This window comes from Tiliqua scincoides, chromosome 5, assembly GCF_035046505.1.
Source record: "Tiliqua scincoides isolate rTilSci1 chromosome 5, rTilSci1.hap2, whole genome shotgun sequence".
Lineage (NCBI taxonomy): Eukaryota > Metazoa > Chordata > Lepidosauria > Squamata > Scincidae > Tiliqua > Tiliqua scincoides.
In genome coordinates, this window is record NC_089825.1 from 94,900,175 (window position 1) to 94,925,656 (window position 25,482).

At 43.6% G+C, this 25,482-nt stretch overlaps 1 protein-coding gene across 1 annotated transcript; it reads left to right on the forward strand.

The window, feature by feature from the left end:
* Positions 1-12,781: 12,781 nt before the first annotated feature.
* On the forward strand, positions 12,782-25,246 carry LOC136652383 (vomeronasal type-2 receptor 26-like). The gene is made up of 6 exons (XM_066629320.1): positions 12,782-12,921; positions 14,007-14,298; positions 17,309-18,142; positions 18,629-18,841; positions 20,872-20,998; positions 24,345-25,246. The coding sequence occupies exons 1-6, from the start codon at positions 12,782-12,784 to the stop codon at positions 25,244-25,246; spliced, it is 2,508 nt and encodes an 835-aa protein (XP_066485417.1).
* The last annotated feature ends 236 nt before the right edge of the window (positions 25,247-25,482 follow it).

Genomic DNA, 25,482 nt, shown 5'->3' on the forward strand with positions numbered 1-25,482 from the left:
TAACCACACGGTGCACAGAACGACCAGGGTTCGACCTGCGGATGTGAACCATTTCAACGCCGTGTCTGTCTGGAAAACAGTGTCCAGAGATTGGGTTAGAGGGAGAAAAAAGGTTTCTGTGTTCAGAAAAGGAGATCATGTGAGGATCTCTAAGCACAAGGGGGTATTTGAAAAAGGTCACGAACAAAGCTTTACCAGTGGGATTTTCATAGTTGACCAAGTCAGCAGCAAGGGGATAAGACCCATGTACAGCTTAAAAGATTACGAGGGAGAGAACATTGTGAGGACTTTCTATCCTGAAGAATTACAGAGAGTGAGGGCAGGAGAGGATAGGGTTTACAGGGTTGAAAAAGTTCTAGCTACGAGAGGTAGGGGTAAGAAAAAGCAACACCTGGTGAAATGGTTAGGTTGGCCTGACAAATTCAATAGTTGGGTAGCAGACTCTGAGCTGTGTGAAGCTAAGTAGTAGAAGGGGGAAAAATGGCGGAAAACAATTTTTACATCACCCTTCCTAGCAACACCTGCAATAAAATATTTCAACAGAACAGTGGTGCCTTCATGACCCATCTGGTGCACTCCTTGGGTCTGCCAGGGGAGTGGGAAGTGGGATTAGCAGAGATACAGTACCCTCACACCTGGGACACACCCACAGATGATAGAAAGTTTCAAATTGAAGATGGAAAGACAGAATGGCTATTCACTCTACGGAGGGGTTATTACGCGTCAGTACCTGACATACTGGATAATATGAACAAGGTGATAACGAGCCATATAAATCCACTGCCGGATACATCTCTGACCTATGATTCTGTGGATAGGAAGGTCTATCTTAATGCCCCCCTTTTACAAAATTGAAGCAGAAGCAGAACTGTCTCGTATATTAGGGTTGGACACGAGCTGAGCCACCAGAAAATCAACCTTCACTGCGGATATTACAGGAGGGTTTAGCACCCCGTGCATTATAGACATTATAGACCACCAGGTTGTGGGGGACTTTTATGTGCCTCTGTTGCGATGTGTTCCTATTCGCAGGGAGAATGGTGAACGAGTCACAATCACTTATGATAGACTGCATTATGTGGTTGTAAACAGGGACCATATAGACACCATCACAGTGGAGATAAAGACATCAGTTTTTTTTTGCTATTTACCTGTCGGGCTACCAAATCCCGGCAAAGTCGTTTCAGCCAGACTTTCAAGAAGGAAGCTGTGTGAGTGAGTACATGAGCCTGGTGCATGCCTCTGGTAAGCAAATGAAAGACAAAGGGCTGCTAGTCAATAGAGAAGACTTTGCGAGGGGTTACACGCTCTTCACATTCGACCTGTCCCCTGACCAGGAATGTGGCGACCACTATTCCTTGATCAATATGGGGAACCTTAGGGCAGAAGTCCAGTTTGCCAGACCCCTCCCGCAGACCATTAACATGATCGTTTATGGGGTTTTTGACAATATAATCGAAATAAATAACCAGAGGAATGTTCTGTTTGATTATACGTGAGATGGACACTCTGCAGTTAACGCAGTTGCTGACCACTGACCCTGCCACCCGCAGGGTATTCAAGGGAGTGTTTCCTTGTGACCAACTTCCTAAGGAAAATCAGCTACAGAGACCTGCGGGGCTGGTGGTCAACACAGACCCTCACGATTGCCCGGGAGAGCACTGGCTAGCTTTGTACCTGACAGAAGAAAACCACGTAGAGTTCTTCAACTCTTATGGACATCCGCTGGACCTTCCCCAATTCCCTGTGGCAATCATGGATTTTTTAAGAAAATGTGGCCCTGTAACGACATTTCAAGCAAAACAAGTACAGCCCCCGGACTCTGCAACCTGCGGTTACCATTGTGTGTTTTTTCTGCGCCAGCGCTGTAAGGGGCTAACTTTCAACCAGATTCAAGAACTCTATTCCGATGATTTGCTGAGGAATGATTGCATGGTACTGCTATTTGTAAAAAAGAAGCAGTATGTGCCGCGGCTTGCCCCCAGTTTTTTAATCAACCCCAAACCTGTGCGTCTTGTAGGAATTTTCATGGGTATGTTTTTCAATAAAAAGATACCCCCGCTGACGGGTTTAAAAGAAAAAAGGTCAAAGTAGCTTGTTTTTTTTAAAAAAAGTGCTTTTCTTTTAATAAGGTGAGCCATGCTACAGAGCTAGATTGTCTCAGCATTTTAGAAGGTCTTCTGGAAGCCTTGGGGGTATGTTCTAATTCCGTCACGGGGCTATGGTTTTTCAAGTGATCCAAAGAGGCCCTGTTTCCAGGGTTGCCAACAACCGTGGAAGGGATATTTAGTTCAGCCATCGCCTTCAGAAAGACATCCCAGCCATTAGGGGTGCATGCGGATAGCAGCACATGGATTTGTGTGATTCTTTTACCAGGTCCAGCATGTTGGAGCCTGGGATAGTTTCCCCTTTTCATTCCATATCAGGAAGAAATAGTCTTGTTTTGCATCATTTTGTTTAGCATTATCTTTGCAGGGTTCTTAAATCTGACAGACAAGCTGTCCAAGACATCATGATACATGCTGTCTGGAGCTGGAGAGGCATGTGCTTCGGTAGTTGTCTCAGGTGGTGCTGTTGGTGGGGGTGTTGGTAACAACAAGCTCAGATGTCCTTTTTCAGCTCCCCCCTGTTTCACATGAGTTAGATATTTTGAAGCAGAGTAGAATATTGTTTCACCTTTTCATATTCTCTGTAAAACATTTTGCATGTCAACATCTAAGGAACTGAGGGCTGTGGTTCTGATGTTTTCTTCTCCCAGGGAAGGATTTTTCAGTTGCTCTAACTGGTGGCTAGGTACAAGGAAAAATTTTTCAGTGTGCTCCATCAGCGATTACGTAAAAGCTCTGCGACTAGAGGAAGGGTGATGCTTAACAAGGGCACTGGAAACCCTCCAGACTCATTTACCAGTTGTTTCTTTTTTCTTATTGATAACCGTTTATTACTCAGTTTTTTGATGAGCGAGCTGTTTTTTCTCAGCACAGAAATCTGTCTGCCGGATAAGGGGATGTTACCTTTTAAATTGTTGAGTGCAATTTCTGAGATAGCCAAGACCAGGTCGTGAGAAGCCGTGCACAGAATGGCTTTTCTCTGTCGTGGGGAGGCCTTGATAAGCAGCTGCAAAAGGGGCAGATTTCTTCTCACGCAGTTAGACATGTTGCCATGAAGAGGACACGCTTACAATTGAAGGGTCTTGAGGTTAACTCACTTGCTTTTGTAAAGGGCTCCAAGTTTCTTTTTTTCCATAGCGTAGACAACTGCCCAGTCTGGTGGGAAAAGCCCCGTCCTCAATCTGTAAGACTCAGGCATGGAAGCATTTAAGTCTACCAGCAGATACCCATAAGGTTTTGCGGTCGCATCCTGAAAACTCTCTAGAAAGAACTGCACGTTTCCAGGGTACAACTGACGTGCCAGTGTAATGATCTGTAGTTTGTCCCCAGGGTTTTTGAAGAGCACCATGTATTTTGCGTTTAAGATAATGGTGCGATTGGATTTTCCCTGGAAGAAAATGTTCTGTGTGATGAAAAAAATACTTAAATTACAATGGTGCACATACTTGGTAAAAACCTTGCCAATCTGAGTACTGGAAGAAGCAGAGGCCATGACCTCATCCACGATAACAAGATTCACTTTATTAGGGGGTAATAAATCATCATCATTAAACATCACAGGGAGCCCTTCCATAAAATGTATGTGGGGGTAGTTCTGACAGAGCTCCTTGTACAAAGGCTGCCAGCATGTGTAACACCATACGATATCTTCAGAAACAACAGATAGCACAGTCTGCGCATGATCCAACATGTTTTTTATAAAATACATTTTCCCACAGTTGCTAGGCCCTGCTAAAATGTCCCAAAAGGGGTGTTTCCACCGCACATACATCTTAATACCCGTAAGGTAGAGTTCTGAAGTCTTTCAGAAGGACCCTTTTAACATATACAATGCTTAGCGTCTTCTTCAGACCTCCTGTTTCAAAATTTTGGGTGGGGAAGAGGCCCTCAGTAATCCCAGTTTTCAGTAGTGTTAAAAAAGTGGGGAAAATAACCTTTGCAGCCCTCAAACACAAAAACCTTGGGAAACTTTCCAAGCTTCATGGAGAGGAAGTTTAAGCTGCCTATAAACCTAATTTGTAATTTTTTCACAGTCACACACATAAGCTTACCTCACTGTACAATAAGATTCACCTCCATCTTTTCCTTCACCAGCTGGTTTAAGATAAAGTAACTGTCATAGCCCCTCGCATTGTGTGCCAAAAATGTGAATTCTTTGAAATCTGGGGAGATAAAGGTTGTGATGAAGTCTGTAAGACAGCCTTCGCCCTTGAACTCCCAAGTTGCCCCTTCGACTGTTCCCATCGCATATATATAATTGGGAATGTGAATGCCTGTCTCCTGCATACATTCAAAGTCATAAAAGATATAGTTGTACGATAGTTCAGGTTCCCTAAGACGGGGAATGTAACAGAGATGGCCAGGTATAGCTTGATTAAGACACTCCAAACAGTTTTGCGGCTTACATAAGTGTCCCTTAGAAACATAACCTCCACATTCTTCACACAGTACTTTAGAGAGACAGTCAATCTCCTTTATGGCCGCTAATTTTTTATGAATGTTTAAACAGCTCTGAGAAGGTCATATCAGTCTACAGCTTCTACACATGACCTCTACTACCCTGGTACACTGTCTCCATAAACATAAATGGCAGTGAAACCAGGCAGGTGTGTGTGTGAGCATAAGGAGTCCCGCAGAGGGAACAGTAATTTCTAGATCCAAAGAATCCTTTCATGTTTAGAATTCCATAATAATGATCATTGTGTAGCAGCAGAAAGTAGGACTGGTCATGTATAGGGGGACCCGTTCTAAAGATTTCCCAGCCTTTATCACCATGCATGACAACCCCTATATTCACTTGTAAATACCTCTCAAATCTCCCCAGGTCTGATAACAGTATTTTTTATCAGGGCCAATCCCTACTGCCTCATACAACCATCTTGCACCCTGTAATAATTGATAATCAGTAAACCTCTTGCCAGCCATGACAGATAAGAGACTCCCCCCAAAACACAGGTTGCTGTCCCCATTATTCAGGTCCACAAGGTGGTGCTTTTTCTTTTCTATGATCTTGCTATAAAGGATAGTGGTTATGAGTCTACACCCCCGCCCACCTCTGTTTCTGATAACAGAAACAATGAGATGCAGCAGACCATTGAGGTGAACTTCTGCGTTGCTCTGAATGAGAGTCCCAATGTTAGCAAAAAATGAGGCAGCGTCTAGAGCTCTCCTGTGTCTCCTCAAGGAGAAGAGAGGGTTATTTAACCCCCTCCCTCTAAACGCAATTGAACTAAATCAGACTCCTCTATCTTGTCACGTAACTCATCAAGCAATTGCTGAATGCTGTTGGTAATGGCTTGTTCCACCAACAAGGGGTGACTTAAGCTCTCCAAGTTTACAAAGTGGAAGGAAAAGGTGTATCTGGAGACAGGGAGTCTCGGAGCACGCCATTCCAAACGCCCCTCCCTTTCCAGGTAGACTCTCGGCTGGACCTCTTCCTCCACCTCCCCCCCTGTAGTGCTCATGGTGGAATAGCTGCTATCAGAAATCAGGGACCCTGGGTGTGCATTGGAGGAATAGACACTATCATAATGCTCTTCTTCCATAGCAGCAGCTGCTGCAGGTGCAGCAACAGCAGGAACAGGGGACCCTTGGGGTATAGGTGAAAGCCCCCTCTGCCCTGCATCAGTCTTCATCAGAACCCTTCTGAATCAGAGGACTCCTGTGGGTTGTGTGGGAAGCCCGCCCCAACTTGGTTCACCCCTATAGCAAGTGGAGAGTTGTGTGCTGTCTGGCTCAGGACGCCCTGCAGACTCTCAGGATAGTTGTGGAAGTTTTTAATATTTTCTTGAAAAGAAACAAGCATCTCTTTATCAAGCCCCCTCCCCAGAAACAATGAACACCAGTATTTTTTTAACTCTGAATTCCAATAGTTAATCTGAGATGTCAGTTTTCTTTCCTTTTCATTAACAGCATTCATACAATGATTCAATATATGCCCCATTTCTAAACAATCTTCCTCATCAATATTTCTGGTTTTCCTTTTTTTCTTAGGAACATCTGCAACAAAATTTTTGGTATCACTGCCAGGCAAGGCACCACGCTTTTGGTCAGGGAGTGGTCTGCCAGTAGGTGTGACACTTCCTAGAAGGAAAAAACATAATTTTCTTTTACTGACTGGGTAGACTGCAAAACTAAAATAAGCATTTTATTATCATTATTAATAATTATTATTTAATTTATACTGTGGCGCTTCCTAGAAGGAAAAAAACATAATTTCTTTTACTGACTGGGGAGTCTGCAAAATTAAAATAAGTATTTTTATTATCATTATTATTTAATTTATACAGGCTGGTCATGGTAATGGTGAATTTCTTTGGGCCACATTTGCAGAGGTTGATTGTTTTTGCAGAGGGGCTGAATTTCCTGCTTGTGAAAAAAAAACCAGATTTTAAAATCATTTCTTTTTTTAAAAAAACTGACATCCATAGGAAAAAAAAAGGTCAGGGATTACCTCCCCGTGGGTCTGTGCTGGATTTTTCTGAACCTCCAGCAACTAAAAAAAAAAACCACAGGAAAATCTTTTTAATTTTTTTATTGTAGAATTTCCAAAACTTTTTTTGTTATTAATCAGGTTCATTACCTCTCTTGAAGAGGTTTATACCATCATTACATCTCACTGTAAGAGCAAGCTTCTGACTGAGACTGGTTCTGGCTGCAGCAGCAGCAGTAGGATTTCCTACACCTAAAATAACCAATTTTATTTTTTTCACTGTATGGTTATAAAAGTGGAACTGATGGGGCAAAAATCAAATTCATTACCTCACTTGAAGATGTTGGGTGAATCTCCTTCAAAAGAAATAAAAATAGAAAAATTATTTACGGTTTTTGTAGGGTAGTCAGTTTTGTTTTTTAAAAATTAAGAGGTAAAGTATAACACACCAGAATTTGGGGGGGGAATCTGATACTTGAATATCCAGTTACTTTAAAAAGAAAAGAAAAGTAGGGTCACGTTTCTGAATTTTTAAGGAGCTCTGGGAACTTTTCTAAACATAGGTACAGTTTACTTTTATGTAAAGTACATGCCTTTTGCTTACATCCTGAAAAAAAGTGGAAAACCAGTATTAAAAAACAGACTTGATTAGCTAATTAAATGTTTTAGACCCCTCTTTTTTTTTTCTTACCAGGAGTCCACCCTGACAGAGTAGGGCCTCCTTGAGTAGGTGGAACTGAAAAAAAAAAACATAAAAGAACCATATTTTTTTGTTTGCTCAGTATTTATCTAAAAAGGAAAATAAAAATTTCACTAAAAATTACCTTGGTTAGCAGTAGATTCATTTAGGGCACCCAGAAAAAGAACTGGAGAAATTTAAACAGGAGAGAAAGATTTGAATTTTGTACATTTAAAAATTAATAGGATACTGATTATTTTAAGATTATTTTTACCATCAGATGCTTCTGAAATACCATCTTCATCCTCTGACATATTCACAAATCACTCTAAAATTCTAACACAAGGAAAAACTCAATTCAATTTTTTTCCTATACAGCGCATACCCCCTTGCACTGATGAAAAAATGTTGCATTCAATCAAAATGATCAAATTTCAAAACAGACAGAGTACATGAAAAAGCACATTCCCTGAATAAGCCAGCATTTCTTTTTTTTGGAGTCTGACACACAGAGCCACACACAGAATCCATAGCAGAGAGAGAGAGAGAGAGAGAGAGATGGAACTTTTACTCAGAACAAGAATGCCCAGAGCACATGCAGAGTGAAAAGCCTGACCACCACCACCCTAAATAGAGACAGCATTTTTTTTGGAGTCTGACACACAGAGTATATGAAAAATCTAATTCCCTGAATAAGCCAGCATTTATTTTTTTTTAGTCTGATACACAGAGACACAGAATCCTAAGCAGAGAGATAGATGGAAGTTTTACTCACCAGTCTGATGGCTTCTTTGGTTGATCCTGAATGTTCTGGCACAAAAATGTGACCCAGTTTTATAGGAAAAATCTCTGTACCCCACACCTGGGCATATCATTTAGTGGCTGTTCCCAGGCCATGCATAAACAAATAATGGTAAGATATGGTGTTTTTCACACCATAAAACTTAAAAAAGTCTCTGATGTTGGGATGTTTCCCACATATGGAAAAATGGAATGTAACAGTCCCAAAATCTGATTCGCATGTCATGAATTGATCAATTACCAAAATGCTGTTTTCCCCATATGGAAAAATAGATTGTAACAGACCAGATTCTGATCCCATGTCACCCTGATAAATTACCAAAGCTGCTGTTGTTTACACATGTGGGTAAAGATATCCTGTAACAGGTCAGGGATTGATCAAATACCAAATGTTGTTTTTCCCCATCTGGAAAAGTTTGTGTGTGATCAGTTTCTGTGTTTTGTTTACACAAATGGGAAAATACCTTGTATCCCATCAAAAACATTTTCCCATGCCAGCCTGGTCATTTACTCAAAGTTGTTAATCAGATTCAGTGTTTTGTTTACACAAATGGGTAAAGATATCCTAAAACAGGTCAGCTGTGTTCCCATGGCCCTTTTGTTTATTCTCCCATGGCCCAAACCCATGTCTTCTCTGTACTTCTAAATTCAGATGAAATAATCCTTAATAAAATCCTCTGTAAGCAACAAACACACACACAAGTCCTGTAAAGATTTTGATTTTGTTTCCATACATCACATGAATCTCATATGGGTGCTTTTATTTCACATCACCATGTCTTCTCTCTATACTTCAAAATTCATTGTAAGCAACACACACACACAAGTCCTGTAAAGATTTTATTTTATTTCCATACATCACATTAATAAGCAACCCCTCACACCCCCACACCCTTGTCTACTTTGTACTAGTATTAAAATACTTCTACATTCAATGTAAGCATCATCCGTTATCTTCATTTCCCTAACATGCAAGACCTGTATTTTATTTTATTTCCATACAGGCACATTAATAAGCAACTCCCCCCCTCAGCTCAGATAGAACCAAAATGATTTTGCCCTGACTACTCTTTCAACAGAGAACAAAAAAAACACGATCTTCAAATCTTATTAGCTTTTCAACTGCTTTGTGGGGTTCAGAATCATTTTGTAATTGCTCCAGCATGCCCATCAGGTATTCTGGGAAATCATGCTTAATTTCCAGGCACCCCAGAGAAAATGCTGTACACACGCTGGTATGGACAATGCAAGCAATATTTAATTTTTTCATAAGTCTACACAATTTCTCTCTAATAAGTCCAATCAAAACATTCGTGAACTTCTTGACCAGGGGCCCGGATTCTGCAACCTTTGCATGAGACTTCTAGGTACTTGGTCACACAAAGCTTCACAATGGCGTACAGGCTTGCTCTCAGCACAATTTTTGTGATTCTTTGCCTTGTTTGTGATGTCAGATTGTTATGTCTGTCCAGCGGGAGAACCCCCAGGATGTTAAGTGAAGTTTTGTAAGTGTCTTGCTTTTCATCCGGTGGGGTAGCCTACAGAAAAAATACAAATAAGTATTTTTTACCATTTTTGCTTTTTTACAAGTCAGTCAAGACACACACATGCACATGTACACGCTTGCACTCAGACATACAGATTTACCTTTGGTGCTGGCTCATTCTCTGCTTCAGTTTCACAAGGCATGGGCACATCTTCCATTGCAAACTGGTAAACCAGGTTCAGAGATGGCAATGGTAACACATCTGAGCTTTCATCATCATCACGTTTGCGTTTCTGCTTCTTCATAGGTGCTCGCGGTAGGGTTTGAGAATCAGTTGGTCTGATTCTGGGTCTTCGGGGCTCTCCATCCTGAACAGCTGCCAAGCGTGGCTTTCACAAGCGGGGGGCTTCTGGGGAGTCTCCATCCCGGCAGGCGAAGCAGGTGGAGTCTCCAGCCCAGAAGGCTGCTGCATGCTCTTCTTCGGGGCTCTCCATCTGGTTCACTTGCCGAGCGTGGGTTTCACACTTGGGGGGCTTCTGGGGAGTCTCCACCCCAGAAGACAATGCGGGTGTACTTATCAGAGGGGATGCCATGGCTGCAGCAGGCTGAACGGCTTTCTCCCTCCCCCAAAGGCCAGGGTCTTAAAAACAAGGGGCATGCCCAGGCCTGTTCCCATTCCCTCTTTTCCCCATTGGGACCCTTCGGTGCTCCAAGAGCTACAAAACCTTCGCCTATTGGTCAGCGGTGATGGGGCTAGTTGTTTGAGGGGTCACATGAATCCCTTTCCTACACTTCATTGGCAGGCTCCTTTTCCCGCCAAACCAAAAGTCAGGGCGCTACAAAAACCCTCCCTAGTGGTTGATGGTCACTTGAACCCGCTCAGGGGCGAGATTTCCAGTAAAGAGGGGCGGGTCTTCTGCTGTCAAAGATAGTTTGAAATGAAGTATGTATATTTACTACTAACTTTCTCCTTTGCAGGTATAAGTGTCTCTGGCTTGGCCAGAGCTGTGAGCTTTTGGCATGAGTTAGAAGAGCCAGGGGCCAAAGGCTCTTGATTCTTGGTTCTTTGCCCTGAATTCATGCCTGAAAAGCAGCAGACACCAGCAGCGGGTTTCACCATCAACCCTCTACCCAATGTGAAGAGAGAAATGGTGAAAAAATTATAGAAGTGGGAGGAGCAGCATGACATTTCTCCCTGTATCACTGTCCATCTAGCATTAGAACCAGCTTGTCTCTTACCAAATTACTGTTTGTTTGATGGAGAGGAGCTGCACCAGCCTAACAGAATCAGGCTGAAGGAGATCAAAATAGCAGCAGAATCATTCATGACCACTGGATCGATTGTTTGTAGAAGCAAGAAAGAGATTTAGGTCTTGAACACAGAGGAAGAACTGAGCCCCTATGAGAGAGGAGTGAGGGGTTGTTGATGCCTAAGACCCTGTGAGATGGGGTGAAAGTGGGTGGAAGTAACCCAAGACCCTGTGAGGGAGGTGGAGTTGGAAACCCGAACCTGTTTCAGGGGGATGGGGTAGGCTAATGTTGTTATGGAAGCAAGATTGAGATGCCTAAGAGCTCTGCAAGCTGGCTTACTGCCAGCACATTGTTGCAAACGTGCCATAATGCCGGGCGAACACCGGTGCTAGCCCAGTGCTGGCCTGGCACCCGGCCCCTGCTGCTCGGTGGTTGCATGGACCAATGAGCAGTGGAAAGGTAAGCGGGAGCATGGGGGGAGGTGGGGAAGAAGCATTGCGGGGAGAGGGGAGGCAGGCAGAGGGTGGGAGAGGGCAGGGAGGAGGTGTGATGGGGAGGTGGAAGGCAAGGAGAGGGCAAGGGGAGGAGTACCAGGGGGAGGGAGCGGGGAGCGAGGGATGCGGACCCAGTGGAGCTTTGCTGCACCGGATCCAAATCCTCCGTGTTGGGCTTGCTGTCCAACACGGAGGCTTTTACCTCAGTGCCGACCTTTTGGTCAGTAGTGAATTGAGTAGCCCGGTTGTGGGGCTATTGCGCTCCCCAGGGTAAGGCAATGAAAGTTCCCTTCTCCCAAAGTGCTGCCAGCAGCTGCCTTAGGCGCACAGGTTGTGGCGGCAGCCATTATCGGGGCTGCCGCAGCCGCGCACCCTGGGCAGGTAAGGATTGGGCTCTAACTCCTACAACCTAAATCCCAAGGGGGAGTTGATGGTTACCTTGGTTTGAGTGGTCTGGGTGGGTGAACTATTGGATGCTCTGCTGGATGGCTGAATGGCTAAACAAACTTCCCCAGTTTAACATGGTGGAAGGTCTGCAGGCTCAGAGTTTTGAGTAGCATCCCAGCTCTACCTGCTGGATGTTTCTGGCTGCTGCATCCTTTTATTTTAAAAATCAACTTTTCTTTGTGCTTTCCAGACAAGCTTGGATATTTCCCATCCATCTGCTTGTATTTGTACTACCCACCTTTCAGTCTGTCCTACTGCTTCATTCTGATTTCATTAGACTTTGAATAAACTAGTTACATTTCAGCCCTTTGCCTGCCTTGTTAATTTCCCCTGCCAATTCAATGGATTGTTCCATATTTTGCCATGCAGATGCTGCTATGGATTTAATTTTTAGCATGAAGCCAAGGTTTTTGTGATCGTCTGGTAAGGGACTGCTGCCCAGAGGGGGGGCCCCCTATCTCTGTAGCCTGGCATGGTGTCAGCAGATATAAACTATCACGGCATCCACTCTGTTCACTGCAGTAGGGAGGGGTGTAGGTGCACTAACCACTAGGCCATACTCCTCTTGGTCAACCTGATTTCATGCTCTCCCTCCTTTACAGAATCCTAGAGGAGACTATAGGAACACCAAATCTTGCCTAGTCAGATTCTCACAAACACAGATGTTTTTTCGAGTTGCACTGGGTATTCAGGTCACCAGGGAAGTACATATTATTCTGTAATCATCTAGATCACTGTGATTTGTTTTGTTTTGTACAGTTAATAATGGAAAAATAATCTAGTTTTAAAATATAGATGGTTTTATTTTGAACTGACTTTTTCAGCAGCCTCAGTCAGAAGTCATGTGTTTCTCCAGTTGAGGGTAGGGATGAATCAGGCTTATCGTCTTTAGTTCACCACATAGGGAAAAGCTTTCGAGCAGAATCTTCAGGAATACAGTTCTGCTTTTTTGAGGCTCCAAGTACTATCGAAAGAATGCAGCTGTACAGCTGTTACCAGCTTGCACCCCATCTATTTTCAACCCTATGGCTGATTCTGCTCTTCTTGCTGCTGCTTTTTACTCTACCTCTATGTTCAGAGGATATGTATGCTGACTGTGAGGATGAAAACAATCTTCGTAGGTCAGGAGATGCTATCATTGGTGGGGTCCTATCTTTTCTACAACCCTTAAGGTTTGTCGTTGACTTTCAGAGACCTCCACCTATGAAAACAAGAGGTCCTGCGTAAGTTTTGTAATCTTTTCTAGTTGCTCTTGCCAGATCATGCTCAGAGTTTCAAACATGCAGTGGAATCTCCACATGAGCAGCTCTTTGCGTCATGGAAGAGAAGTGATCAAAAGTGATTGACAAAGTTGAATTTCTTTTTATAATTTATTTCACAAAGGAATTGTATCCTCCTCACATCATCACTGAGCTGTAATGATGACCCTAATCAGAAAGAATCTTAGGGAGTATTCAGAGTATAAATTCTGAAGGAATTTGTTATATAATTTAAGTGATACAATTATATGATTTTCCGATAAAAAGGCTGCATAAGTCTTAAGAACATAAGAACAGCCCCGCTGGATCAGAACAAAGGTTCTTCTAATCCAGTAATTTCTTTCCCACAGAGATCCAACACCCACCCCTTGGAATCCCACAAGCAGGAGTGAAAGGGATTTTGCTCACCTGCTATTAGCCTTCCAAGGCACTCTGCCCCTGAAACTGGAATCTAGCATATAGATAACATGACTAACAGTCATTGACTGTTAGTCATTCATACATACATGCATACATACAGTCCTTCATACATACGTACATACATACAGTCCAGTACTATCTAACTGCCCCCCATACCGATGTAGCTGTGCCAACAGAATGTCTGCTGCATCTTATGGTGGGGGGCAGTAGCAGACAGTGAACTTTTGTTCCCTTACCCTGGAGAATGCCTCCACTTTCCCTATGTCCTTGGACTCCCAACCCAGGATTTTTGATCATATACTTTCATGCTTTTGGAAGCTAAGCTGAACCTTCACACATCACTATAGCGTTGTGAGAAACTGAGTCTGTTCAGAGTGGAAAACAACCACCTCCTTTGATAATTATTGTGGCGTCAGTGGTGGAGTGGTTGAAAGTGTGGAAAATGAGCAGGAGAAAAAGTATACCAAAGGAGCAGATTAAGAGCGCAATGAGCAATACATGCCTCCATTTCTCACTGTGCTTCAGATTTCCAATATAAGGTATAAGATATACTGATGTAGGTTGTGCTATTGCCAGTGCAGTACACATTATCTCTCAATGCCTTAGCCACAATGCCAATCTCATTACAGAATAATGTTTCATGACTATCAGCAAATCTTCTCCTTCATTTTCACCATTGCTGAGATAAATAGGAACCCCATCCTCTTGCCCAATGTGACCCTGGGGCTTAACATTTATGACAACTTTTTCAATGAAAAGGCAACATATGAGGCAACCCTAGATCTACTCTACAATCAGCAAAGGAATACACTTAACTACAAGTGTGGGAAAAAATGGAATATCTTGCCTGTCATTGCAGTGCTCTCTGTAGACTATGCCATTCAAATGGCCACCATCTTGAACCTCTATAAGTATCCCCAGGTATGTGCACTTGTATTCCTGTTTAGGTGGAGTATGACTGCTATTCAGGTATCCTTTGAGGCACTCCACTGGTGAGGGGTGGAATCAGGGGCCTGAAAGTATGGGTTGTGGGTTCATAGCTATCAGAAGAAGCATCCACGGTCTCATCAGTGACGGAAGTGTGTTTTGGGGGCTCAGTGCACGATTTTGCACCAGTGACCCAAGAACATGGCACTGGTACAGTGTGTGGTAGTTAAATGTGGATTGGACTGGTGGTGTTAGTCATAATATGGTAGACCTTATCTCTACCTCAATGTCAATACCTCCAATTTTGCTGTGCTTTTGCAAACACCAGCAGAAGCAGCACCAAATGCGTTGGAGAAACATTTATCTCACCCAGAAAGGGGAGATCATCCAGACGATGGTCCATTTAGCATTCCTTTGCAAAAGGGAATAAATGGTGAAAAATCAGCATCTTACTGGAGGATAAAGTCTATTCTGCATGAAAGAGGGTCTTCCTTCAATGCTGAGGGCACACAAGGGGCCAAGGGTTCAAGACAGCACATGTCTTGGGTACATATGTGTTGAAGATCATTCTTTGTCATTCTTCAACAAGTCTGTTTTCTAAATGTTAAGAAAATGCCCGCATTACTGTCTATATATAGCATATTCTAAGCCAGGGGTCTCCAAATGCTTCAGCCAGAGGACTGCATCAAATATCTGGCATGGTGACAAGGGCTGGCAAAATCAATAACTATAAAATGAATATAGAATTTAAATAAATACATTAGAGATGGAACTTAGGTGAATGAAGAAATGAATGAATGGGCACAAAGTTCCAGAATTTCTCCGAGCAACATCACACATGCAACAAAATAAAGCTCACATGCAAACGAACCCCCATTTCCCCTCCTCCCAAGCAGTTTACTGAAATATACAGGAGTAAATACCTCAGAACCAGCACATCCCAGGAAACACCGAGAGATTGTTCTGGTTTTTTGGAAAAACAAGGAAGAGAAGTTTTTAGACATTCTGAGGGCTGGGGAGACTGCCCCAGGGAGACTGGGGAGACTGGGCAGTCTAGGAGGCCTCCTCAATGTAAAGGAACTTGTGTTCCCTTAGCCTTGGGCTGCATTGCAACTGCAGTGCTGGAAAGTTGCTTAGGATTGGGCTGTAAGTATTTATATCTACCTGTTGTAAGGTTCAACAATGCAAAGCTAAGGAGACATTTCATTTGTAGAATACCATACAAGATACAGAAAGCTTTCAAATGTGCCTACCTTGGATTGTGGGGTGATGTATTTCTTATCACATGACAGGACCTCTGACCTTCCCAGCTCAGTCAACATGGAAGCTAGAAAATGGGATGGCTAGAAAAAATCGTTATCAGAAGGCTTCCTTGTATTCTCAGAACTGAAGCTGAAACAAATTAAAAGCTCTCCTATGAAAGCTTCTGTCTCTACCATGTCTCCACCATGCATCACATGATGTGCTTCTGGTATTTGGGTTGCACAGCCAGGTAGCTAAGTCCTAATGCCCTCTGATGCAGCTGTGCCAACGGACCACACGCTGAATTCCATTGGGGTGCAGTTTGGAGCTTAACTTTCTGTTAAGGAACATTTGTTCCTTTACCTGGGGGTAACGGCTGCAATCCCTCTGGGTCACCTTAGATCTGCCGTAGTTATTTTGTTGGTGTAGCTTCAAGATGGGTAAGGGGAGAGGAAGAGAGCCAATAAATAAATAAATAAATAAATAAATAAATAAATAAATAAATAAATAAATAAATAAATAAATAAATAAATAAATAAATGGGCAGGAGGTCCGGTCTAGAGGTTAGAGCTTCTGTTTGCCTGAAGATAACATCAGCAGGTCGGCAGTTTGAGGCCAGCGGCACCGTGCGACCTTGAAGCAGGTGACAAGCTGAGCTGAGTTATTCCATCTGCTCTGAGAGTGGGAGGATGGAGGCCAGAACGTGAAACCAGATCAGTAAGAAACATCTGAATTGCTGTGGTTCTTGAAAGATAGAAACTTCTTTCAATTGTAAAAATCCCTACTGGGATTTAAATAGCCTGCCTATGTAAACCACCTTGAATAAAGTCTGAGGAGAAATCTGACGACCAAGAAAGGCGGTATATAAATACTTGTATAGTTATTACCTCGTATTATTACCAAGAGGAATGGTGGTGTAGTGGTTTGGGAGGTGGACTCAGACCTGAACGATCCATGTTGAAATTCCCCCTCAGCCACAAAGCTTCCTGGGTGACCTTGGGCCAGTCACTTTCTCTCAGCCTCACCTAACTCACAGGGTTGCTGTAAGGAAAAAAGGAGGGGAGCAGCCGTGTACACCACCCTGAGCTCTTTGGAGGAAGGGTGTTATAAAAATGCAATCAATCAATCAATAAATAAGAGGAATGGAATGGGCTGAGGATACGTCATCAATAACTGTCATGTTCCACGCCATTCCACCTCCTACCCTCCCTGACATTTCCCCATTCCTCCCCCTCCCAAACCTATTCCTCCCACTGTTGGATTACCTTCACCGCCACAGGTAGCTGGCATTGAGAGTGGGCCATTTGTGGTAATAGGACTGAAATTTTCCACTGTCCTAAAGGACTGCCTAGGCCTAGTTAGTGTCATGGTGGATAATATCCATTTTAAGGTATTTGAGACCTAGATTGTAAATTTTAACATAGGATGACATATAAAGCACACTGACTGGACAGTGGTAAACATGACTTTTTTGTTACAGCTATCCCTATAAAGTTTCTGAATGTTTAAAGCAAAGATCTATATCTATATCTAATTTCAGCAGCATCTACCATGATATGCATGCCATCTTGAAAGCAATTGAAATATTTGCTTTCCATTGTCTCTTATTAATGATTTCAGTTGGGAATACTGTTTGTTCAGTACATATAAAATATCATCAATAAGCAGAAGTTTGCATCTTAGTACTGAAGAGATTCTTATTGGTTTGAAAGTTGCAGGAAGTTTTCAAAGCACTGATGAGTCTTTTTTTTTCCCCCATTAGCTCACTTGTAGGACATATGAGGCTCCACTCATTGGAAAAAAATTCCCTTCTGTCTACTGGATGGCACCCAAAGAAGGGACTCTGTGTGCAGGAATAGTCCAGCTACTGCAGCATTTCAGATGGACATGGATTGGCCTCTTTGTGTCAGATGATGATACTGGAGAAAGCTTTCTGCAGAAGCTGACACCATCGCTTGCCCAGAGTGGCATTTGTGTGGCTTTCTTGGAAAGAACTGGAATACTAAAACAATTTACAATTCACGAATACTATCACATTATAAATAAGATAAACTCAAGCCTTTTCTTGACTGAAGTCAATGTGGTTTTTGTCCAGGGGGATATTCATTCTTCGTTTACTTTACTAATAGTCTTTCATGAAAATGAAAAACTCAAGGCTGATATAAGAAAAGTTTGGATCACACACCCTCAATGGGACTTCATCATTGAAGATGCCATTGGATCTTCCTACTATACAAGGACATTCGATGGCACTTTATCTTTCTCCGTCTCCACAAATGCAGTTCCCAGATTCAGGGACTTCCTCCGGAACTTCAAGCCAGATCAATCACTGGCACATTTTCTCTGTTCTTTCTATCAACGCACATTTCAGTGTTGTAGGAATGGAAAAGTATATGATTGTAAACACTGTACAGGACAAGAATCATTGGAGAACTTGCCCACACCTTTGTCTCAGATGGAAATGAGTTGGCAGAGCTACCAGGTTTACAATGCTCTTTATGCTGTAGCACATGCTTTCCATGCCATATATGTGTCCAGGAAAAGAACAATGTTAGACAGAGGCCATTTCAAACATGTAAACATTGAACCTTGGCAGGTATATTCCTCATTGCATTGTATGATTTGTATGCAACCCCAAGTTGCTTGCTAGGGAGAAAACTGTGACTGAGCTCAATGGGCATGATTTCTGAGTATTCTGAGTGGTTGCATTTCCTGGTTCTAGTATGTGGGCACATCAAATGGGCTGTGTGCTCTCACTAAGCAAATCTGTATCAAGTTATGGCCTTTATGAAAAACCTCCTAGGAAACCTGTGATTACAATGTTGGGTTCCATAGTGTGGGAAAATTGAGATATAAAAGTTTACTGAATCAAATCATCCACCCTGGCATCACCACAGATCTCTTTGTAACCTCCTATGTAGAGTACAAAACCAAGTACAAAAATTGAGAAAAAATGAAAAATTCTCAGATGCCAGTAAGCTGAGAGAAATCTGCTATATTGATTCTTACAGTTTGTGCACTACTGAATGGCAGAATGTGCTGAAGGATTTGACTGTAACTTCAATATTCTCTCCCAAATTAGTGGCACTCTTTTATCAAACATGTTCGCTTCAACAATGACGCTGGGCAGGAGGTCTCGCTTGCGAATGAGGAATTATCCTTTGGATTTGATCTTATCAACGGGGTCCTTTTTCCCAATCAATCCATCATGAAAGTCCGAGTTGGGAAGATTTCATCAGATCAACACTTTACCATCAGTGATGATGCCATCGTGTGGAATAGCAGATTTAAGCAGGTAGCAATAAAATGCACAACATGAGTCAAAGGTACCACTAACTAGAGTCTCAGTTCTATCCCCTGCCAGTGGTGCCAACGCAGCCATGTCATCAAGGCATGAGCTGCATCCAATGATGGGGGGAGGATATGGAAACCTTACCTCAAGGTAAACCTCCTGGTGCCTTATGAATCTATTGATATCTGCAGGATAGTGCAAGTGTGAATGGATCCATGGGGGTGTGAATTTATGCCAGATGGGGGGAGCATAAACTATCAGTGGTACCATTGCCACTGATATCCCTTACTCCTGCACCAACTTAGCAGCACTGAGGGAAACAGGAGAGCTGCTATTACATGGATTGCACTTCCGACCTTTTGTGGTAGTGACCCCACAGCACACAACAGCAGGTCATATTTTGCAAAGCTACAAATCACCCCACATTGCTTCCAGCCTGCAGTCAAGGGATAAGATTGGGAAGTTAAGAGTCACAATTGCTAGTGTCCATGTCTTGTGGCAATGCTGTTGGAGAACCATCAGCATGAAGAGACAGAGGCCACATTATTGATTAACAAACCGTGCAATGCCAAATTTGAACCAATGTCACTGCTGGGCTGTTGTGATGTCCGTTGCCAATCCCAAGCCAATCCCAATGAAAGACGGAAGAGAAACAAGAGCCCAGTCAACTCTACAGTTTTGCAGCCCTTCCAATAACCCTATTGCTGTCCATGGAAACCCTGATAAAACCCACCAAGAATGGGGTGGAGGTCTCATGTCAGACTGACATTGGCCCAATGCTCATAGAACTGGTCACTACAAGCTACTGAGCCCCAACACCAGTGGTCAGAGAAGCAATGCCAGAGTGAACCAAGTGGGGGCAGGGATGGGCATAAGTCCAATGAATGGCCACTGGTGGAATGACACCCCAAAGGACCCACAGGAATAATGGAGGAGCAGATGCTCCCATACGTGCAGCAAAGAGATGCCATAGTATACCTCCTCCTGTAGATCTACAGTGGCAAAGAAAGCAGCATCCCACAGTATCCTGCCTCCACATGAGATCTACCTTGTAAGAAAGCAAGGAAGTAAAGGCTGAAAACGGGTTGGAAACCCAAAAGCCCAAGTTCACGTCCTCTTATACCACTAATTTTTATTGGGCATGCTTTTAAAAACATATTAATATGCACACGTGGAGGACAACTATCTTGTTGCTGGGATCTTGCATAGGGATCAATGGTTCAATAGTTCAGTGGGAAGTAAAATGGAGACAAGTATGAAGCATGTTTTGCTACCATTATTTGCTCCAAGTCCGGAAGTACCCAGGGGGTGGAAGTCATTCAGCAGATCAAATCTGTGGTGCAACCGAGGTGTGTTCATAGAACGAACATGGAATTTTTCAGTGAAGCAGGCAGCTCCTCACAAGCCAGGCTGATAGAGTGATAGTAGTGGTGGTGGGATTTACTGGACTTCTGATAAAAAGTAATCCCCCCCTTTGACCTGTGGATCTCGGGCTTCTCATAAAAAGTACTGCTTCTGAAACTGAGAACACAGTCCTATCCAATGTTCCTGAGCTGATGCTGCCATGCCATCGGGGCATGTGTTACATCTTATAGTGGGGGGGGCAGTCATGGAGGTCTCCTAAAGATATGGGGCCTTTGCTTCCTTCCCTTGAGGCTGCGTTGTGGCTGCATCAGTATTGGAAAATTGGATAGAACTGCTGGTGCCGCTGCCCCCCCGCCCCAAAAAATTACTTGCTTGAGTCTTCCTTTCTTGGCAGACACCCAGCAACCTGTACTCATGTTTTCATTTAAAATAACCTTTCAGGCAGTATCACACTAGCATGTTCATTCAAGACATACCTTTTTGACTACAGCAAGTGAAGAGCAGAAAGAGAGCCACTTTGGATCCCAGCCAAATAATGGTGTCTTTGCTATTTCATTTGGGCTCTCTTTTGAATGGTCTGCTAGCGCACTAAGAAGGAAACCTTCTCTGCAGCTTTAAGGAGAGAACTATCCCAATGGCAAATAAGTGTCCCCATTTTCCATTCTTAGATTCCGCTCCGTTCAACATGTGTCCAAAGCTGCCATGCTGGACAGAGCAAGAGAGTTCAAGAGGGAGAACCAGTGTGTTGCTATGAGTGTATTCCTTGTCCGGAAGGCATGATAGCAAACCAGACCGGTAAGTCCAAGTGCACAGAACTGCGTTGAAACGTTTGCAAATATTTCTTTGCCTAAACACAAGTCTTCTCTTTCATGAACATTGGAATTATTTCTTACTGGTCATCTCCTAGTCACAGAAGACTTTAGAGAGCTTTAGGTCATTTACATGTGAACTAAATCAGATCAGTCCTGTGCCAGGAAGCTGAAGGTGCACAGACCTGTATGACCATTCTCCATTCTGGAGATCTGGATGTATGTTGTGGAGATGGGAAATGCTTTTTACAAAGGCCTTACCCTGCTGTTGCCTTTCAGTTTATTTTTATTTCTATTTCAAAAATTCATGATGACATTTATAGCCCACTCTGACAGAGCTGGCATTGCATACCAAGCTGGGGGGTTGGGTCGATCACATGGCCCAGAGGAAGTACGTTAAAATCACTTTTATTTATTCTTCACATTTTTATGCTGCCCTTTCTCCCAGGAGCTCAGGGTGGCATATGTACAACCCAATCCTGAGCTGCCCGGTGCCCAGAGGAACAGTGACGCCAAAATGGCGACCACTGCATCCTGAGCATGCTGGGGAACTTCTGGCAGATCCTTGGGAGAAGGAGACATTCATTCCCTTCCCCCAGATAATTCAGCAGGCCCTGCAATGGGGCTACTCAAGTCAGTGCCAGCTATTTAACCCGTGCGGAGTTGAGAGGCCCCGTGCCAGGCCGGGAGGCCCAACATGGGGTTCTGGATTCAGCAGGATCCTCTCCCCTAGTGTCTCCTCACTTCCCCCACCCTCCCTTCCCCTCACCCTCCTTCCAACCCCGAGAACTCCTCCCCCTGCCCCCACTCACCTCTCCACCACTTGGAGCTGGTCCTTTGCTTCATGGAGCATTCGACAGGCCTCTGGATAGCAGTAGCTCAGGACAGACTGGTGCTGAGCCAGTGTCAGTGCTGAACTGGTGCCGAGTGTCTCAGGTGTGACTTTTGGCACCTTTGCCACACTCAGCGCCGGCAGAGGGCCGGCGCTGGGCCTTTAGGATCAGGCCCTTAGTTCCCTCCTTTTATTCTCACAACAACAACCCCATGTTGTAGCTGAGAGATAGGGACTGGCCCAATGTTAGGCAGGAAAGCACATGGATGAGCAGGGATCGGAAACTTGGACAGATTTATGGAGGAAAAGTTCATCACAGATTACAAACCAGGATGACCAGTGCAAACTGGCCACCACTGTTCACTCTTGTCAGCGAGAGCCAGCCTGCGCTCTATGACACATTGCATTTTGGGACTGCTTTGAAGCTCACTGACCTGCCAGAATGTGAGTCCTGCTGATCTAACAAGCCTAGATATTTGACCTGTAAGTTAGAAAACGGGGTATGTCTCCTATCTCATTTATTTGTGGTGCCACTGATCGGTTTGGCAAGACCAGAAGCAAAATATTCTTCAATGGGATGTCCAAGAAAGAACCATGAATATAATCATCAATAGGAATATCTTCTCTTACATTAGATCTATGAAAAGATGTACTTCCACAGGAATTGACATTGGCCTGGATCTGGATAAAGATAATTATGTCCCTTGGTACTACATGAAATAAGGGCGCAATCCTATCCTGCACTGTAACAGACAAGCCAAGAGGCTTGCGCTGTATCCAGTGCAGCATAGGGGCCATAAGTGGCTCAGCCAGAGGGAAGGGGAAACATTTCTCCTTACCTCTGGGTAAGGATCGCTGGCCCCTATGGATCTCCTTGGACTTGTGCCACCTCTAGGTAGTTGGAGATTTGTTCCTTGCCTGGAGGAAGCTGTCACTAACTGCATGTTTTTATTTGGATCCGTTTCAGTGATTTAGCAAAAGTCCAAGTGGACCCAGGAAAGTTCAAGTGGACCCAGGATCAAGACCAGGAAGTGGGATGGGATATTGGCAGCACTTCTGCTGGTGTTACTAACCCCCTTCCCAAGTTCAATTCACTTTCCTTTCCACACTGACCCCTTACCCGTTCCTCCCTATTCTGGTCCCCCTCTGTCCCTCCCCCCACAATGACTTACATCTGAGAGGAGATATGGACAGACCACTTGCTGTGGCCATTCACTGCTGGTGGTGGTGGCCTGGTTGTGCAAAACAGCATGTCAGATTTTCTGACAGCTGTAAAAGAAATTATGCTGCTGGAAGGAGAGTTCCTGCAGTGTAAGACACTCATAGGATTGTGCTATAAAACCACAACAGTGTTTCAGTAGACTAGTGGAAAGACTGTGTCTCTCGTTACAACAATTAATCGGTGGCTCAGGTCTAAAAAAATATATAGGCAATTCACCCTACAGTTGCACACATGTAATCCTGCTGGTGCCTCCCCAGGATTTGAACCAGCGAATTAATATTATTATTATTAACAGCATTTATATACCGCTTTTCAACTAAAAGTTCACAAAGTAGTTTACAGAGAAAAGTCAAGTGACTAAATGGCTCCCTGTCCCAAAAGGGCTCACAATCTAAAAACATGTAAATGAATACCAGCAGACAGCCACTAGAACAGACAGTGCTGGGGTGAGGTGGGCCAGTTACTCTCCCCCTGCTAAATAAAGGAGCTCCCACTTGAAAAAGTGCCTAATACCCAATTAGCAGGGGTTATGAAGGCTGCCAAAAAGGAAAAGTAAATAATTCCTTTCCAGAAAATTTACTTTCCAGAAAATTTCCTCTGAAAAATACTTTTCAAGAGGGAAAGTAAATAATTCCTTTCCAGAATGGCATCTTGTGTTCTATGCCTTTATAAGGAATCAAGAACTACATGAAATAAGGGACATGCTGATGCTTTGTTTGGTTCCTTCAGATGCAGTTCATTGTGTCAAATGCCCAAAAGATCAATATCCAAACAAGAACCAAGACCAGTGTATCCCCAAGGTCATCACCTTCCTAAGCTATAGAGAGCCCTTGGGAATTGTTTAGGTTTCTGTGGCTTTGTCCTTTACTGTGATCACAGTTCTAGGCACTACACATTGAAACAGTTTCTTGCTGCCTCAAAAACGTGAATTGAAACATCTATCAGTTCTGGCAGTGTAAGGTCAATAACACCAGGAAAATGGGTTTGGGCACCAGGATTGGGCAATAACACCAGGAAAATGTTTCATTCCAGGAGACTAGTAAAGAGACTGAAACAATTCACTGGTGGTTACAACTATCAATCTGTGGGTCAGGTCTGAGAAACTATAAAGGCAAATCATATGTCATCCTGCTTTCTGGGATTTGAGCCATCAAATGAACATTGCAAAAAAGGAAAAGTAAATCATTCCTTTCCAGCATAGCATGTTCTCTGCCTTTATAAGGAATCAAGTACTACATGAAATAAGAGACATGATGACTCTCTGTCTGGCTCTTTCAGATGCAGTTCATTGTGTCAAATGCCCAGAAGATCAATATCCAAACAAGAACCAAGACCAGTGTATCCCCAAGGTCATCACCTTCCTTAGTTACAAAGATCCCTTGGGAACCATTTTGGTTTCTGTGGCTTTGTCCTTTACTGTGATCACGGTTTTGGTGATACTCATCTTTCTGAAGAACTGGAACACCCCCATTGTCAAAGCCAACAACCGGAGTCTCAGCTGCGTTCTTCTCAGCTCCATCCTGCTTTGCTACCTTTCTTCCCTGCTCTTCATCGGCAAGCCTGGCAAGGTGTCCTGCCTCCTCCGGCAACTGACTTTTGGCATCCTTTTCTCTCTGGCTGTTTCTTCTGTGTTGGCCAAAACCATCATAGTAATTCTGGCCTTCATGGCCACACAGCCAGGCAGCAACATGAGGAAATGGCTGGGGAAAAAGGTGGCCAACTCCATTGTTCTTTCCTGCTCCCTCATCCAAGTGGGGATTTGCACTGTATGGCTGTCAACCTCTCCTCCATTTCCAGACACTGACATGCACTCACTTTCTGGACAAATCATCATGGAATGTAATGAAGGGTCCATCATCATGTTCTACTTTGTACTGGGCTATGTTGGTATGCTGTCCATCATCAGCTTCTCTGTGGCTTTCTTTGCCAGGAAACTACCTGACACGTTCAATGAAGCCAAATTAATTACCTTCAGCATGTTGGTCTTTTGTAGTGTGTGGATCTCTTTCATTCCTGCTTACCTCAGCACCAAGGGGAAATATGTAGTGGCAGTGGAGGTCTTTGCCATATTGGCCTCCAACACTGGCCTGATGACTTGCATTTTTCTCCCCAAATGCTACATTCTTGTTCTAAGAGCAGATCTCAATTCCAGGAATCTGCTAACAGAGAGGAGTAATTAAAGGTCTGTTGAGGTCTGAACCCAGTGAAATCACTCAGGTCCTGTGCACAGGAGGAAATGTGACAAGCACTATGTTTGAATAGCCTGTCTGTAGCATGTAGCAGCGGGAACTGATTGCTAACTCTGTGCACCTGATGGTGGGCGTGCCTTGTGCATAAACCAAGCCTGCAGACAAAATGCTCAAAAGGAGAGAGAAGAAGAAGGGGGACATAGGAATCGAGAAGCCATATGTGTGTT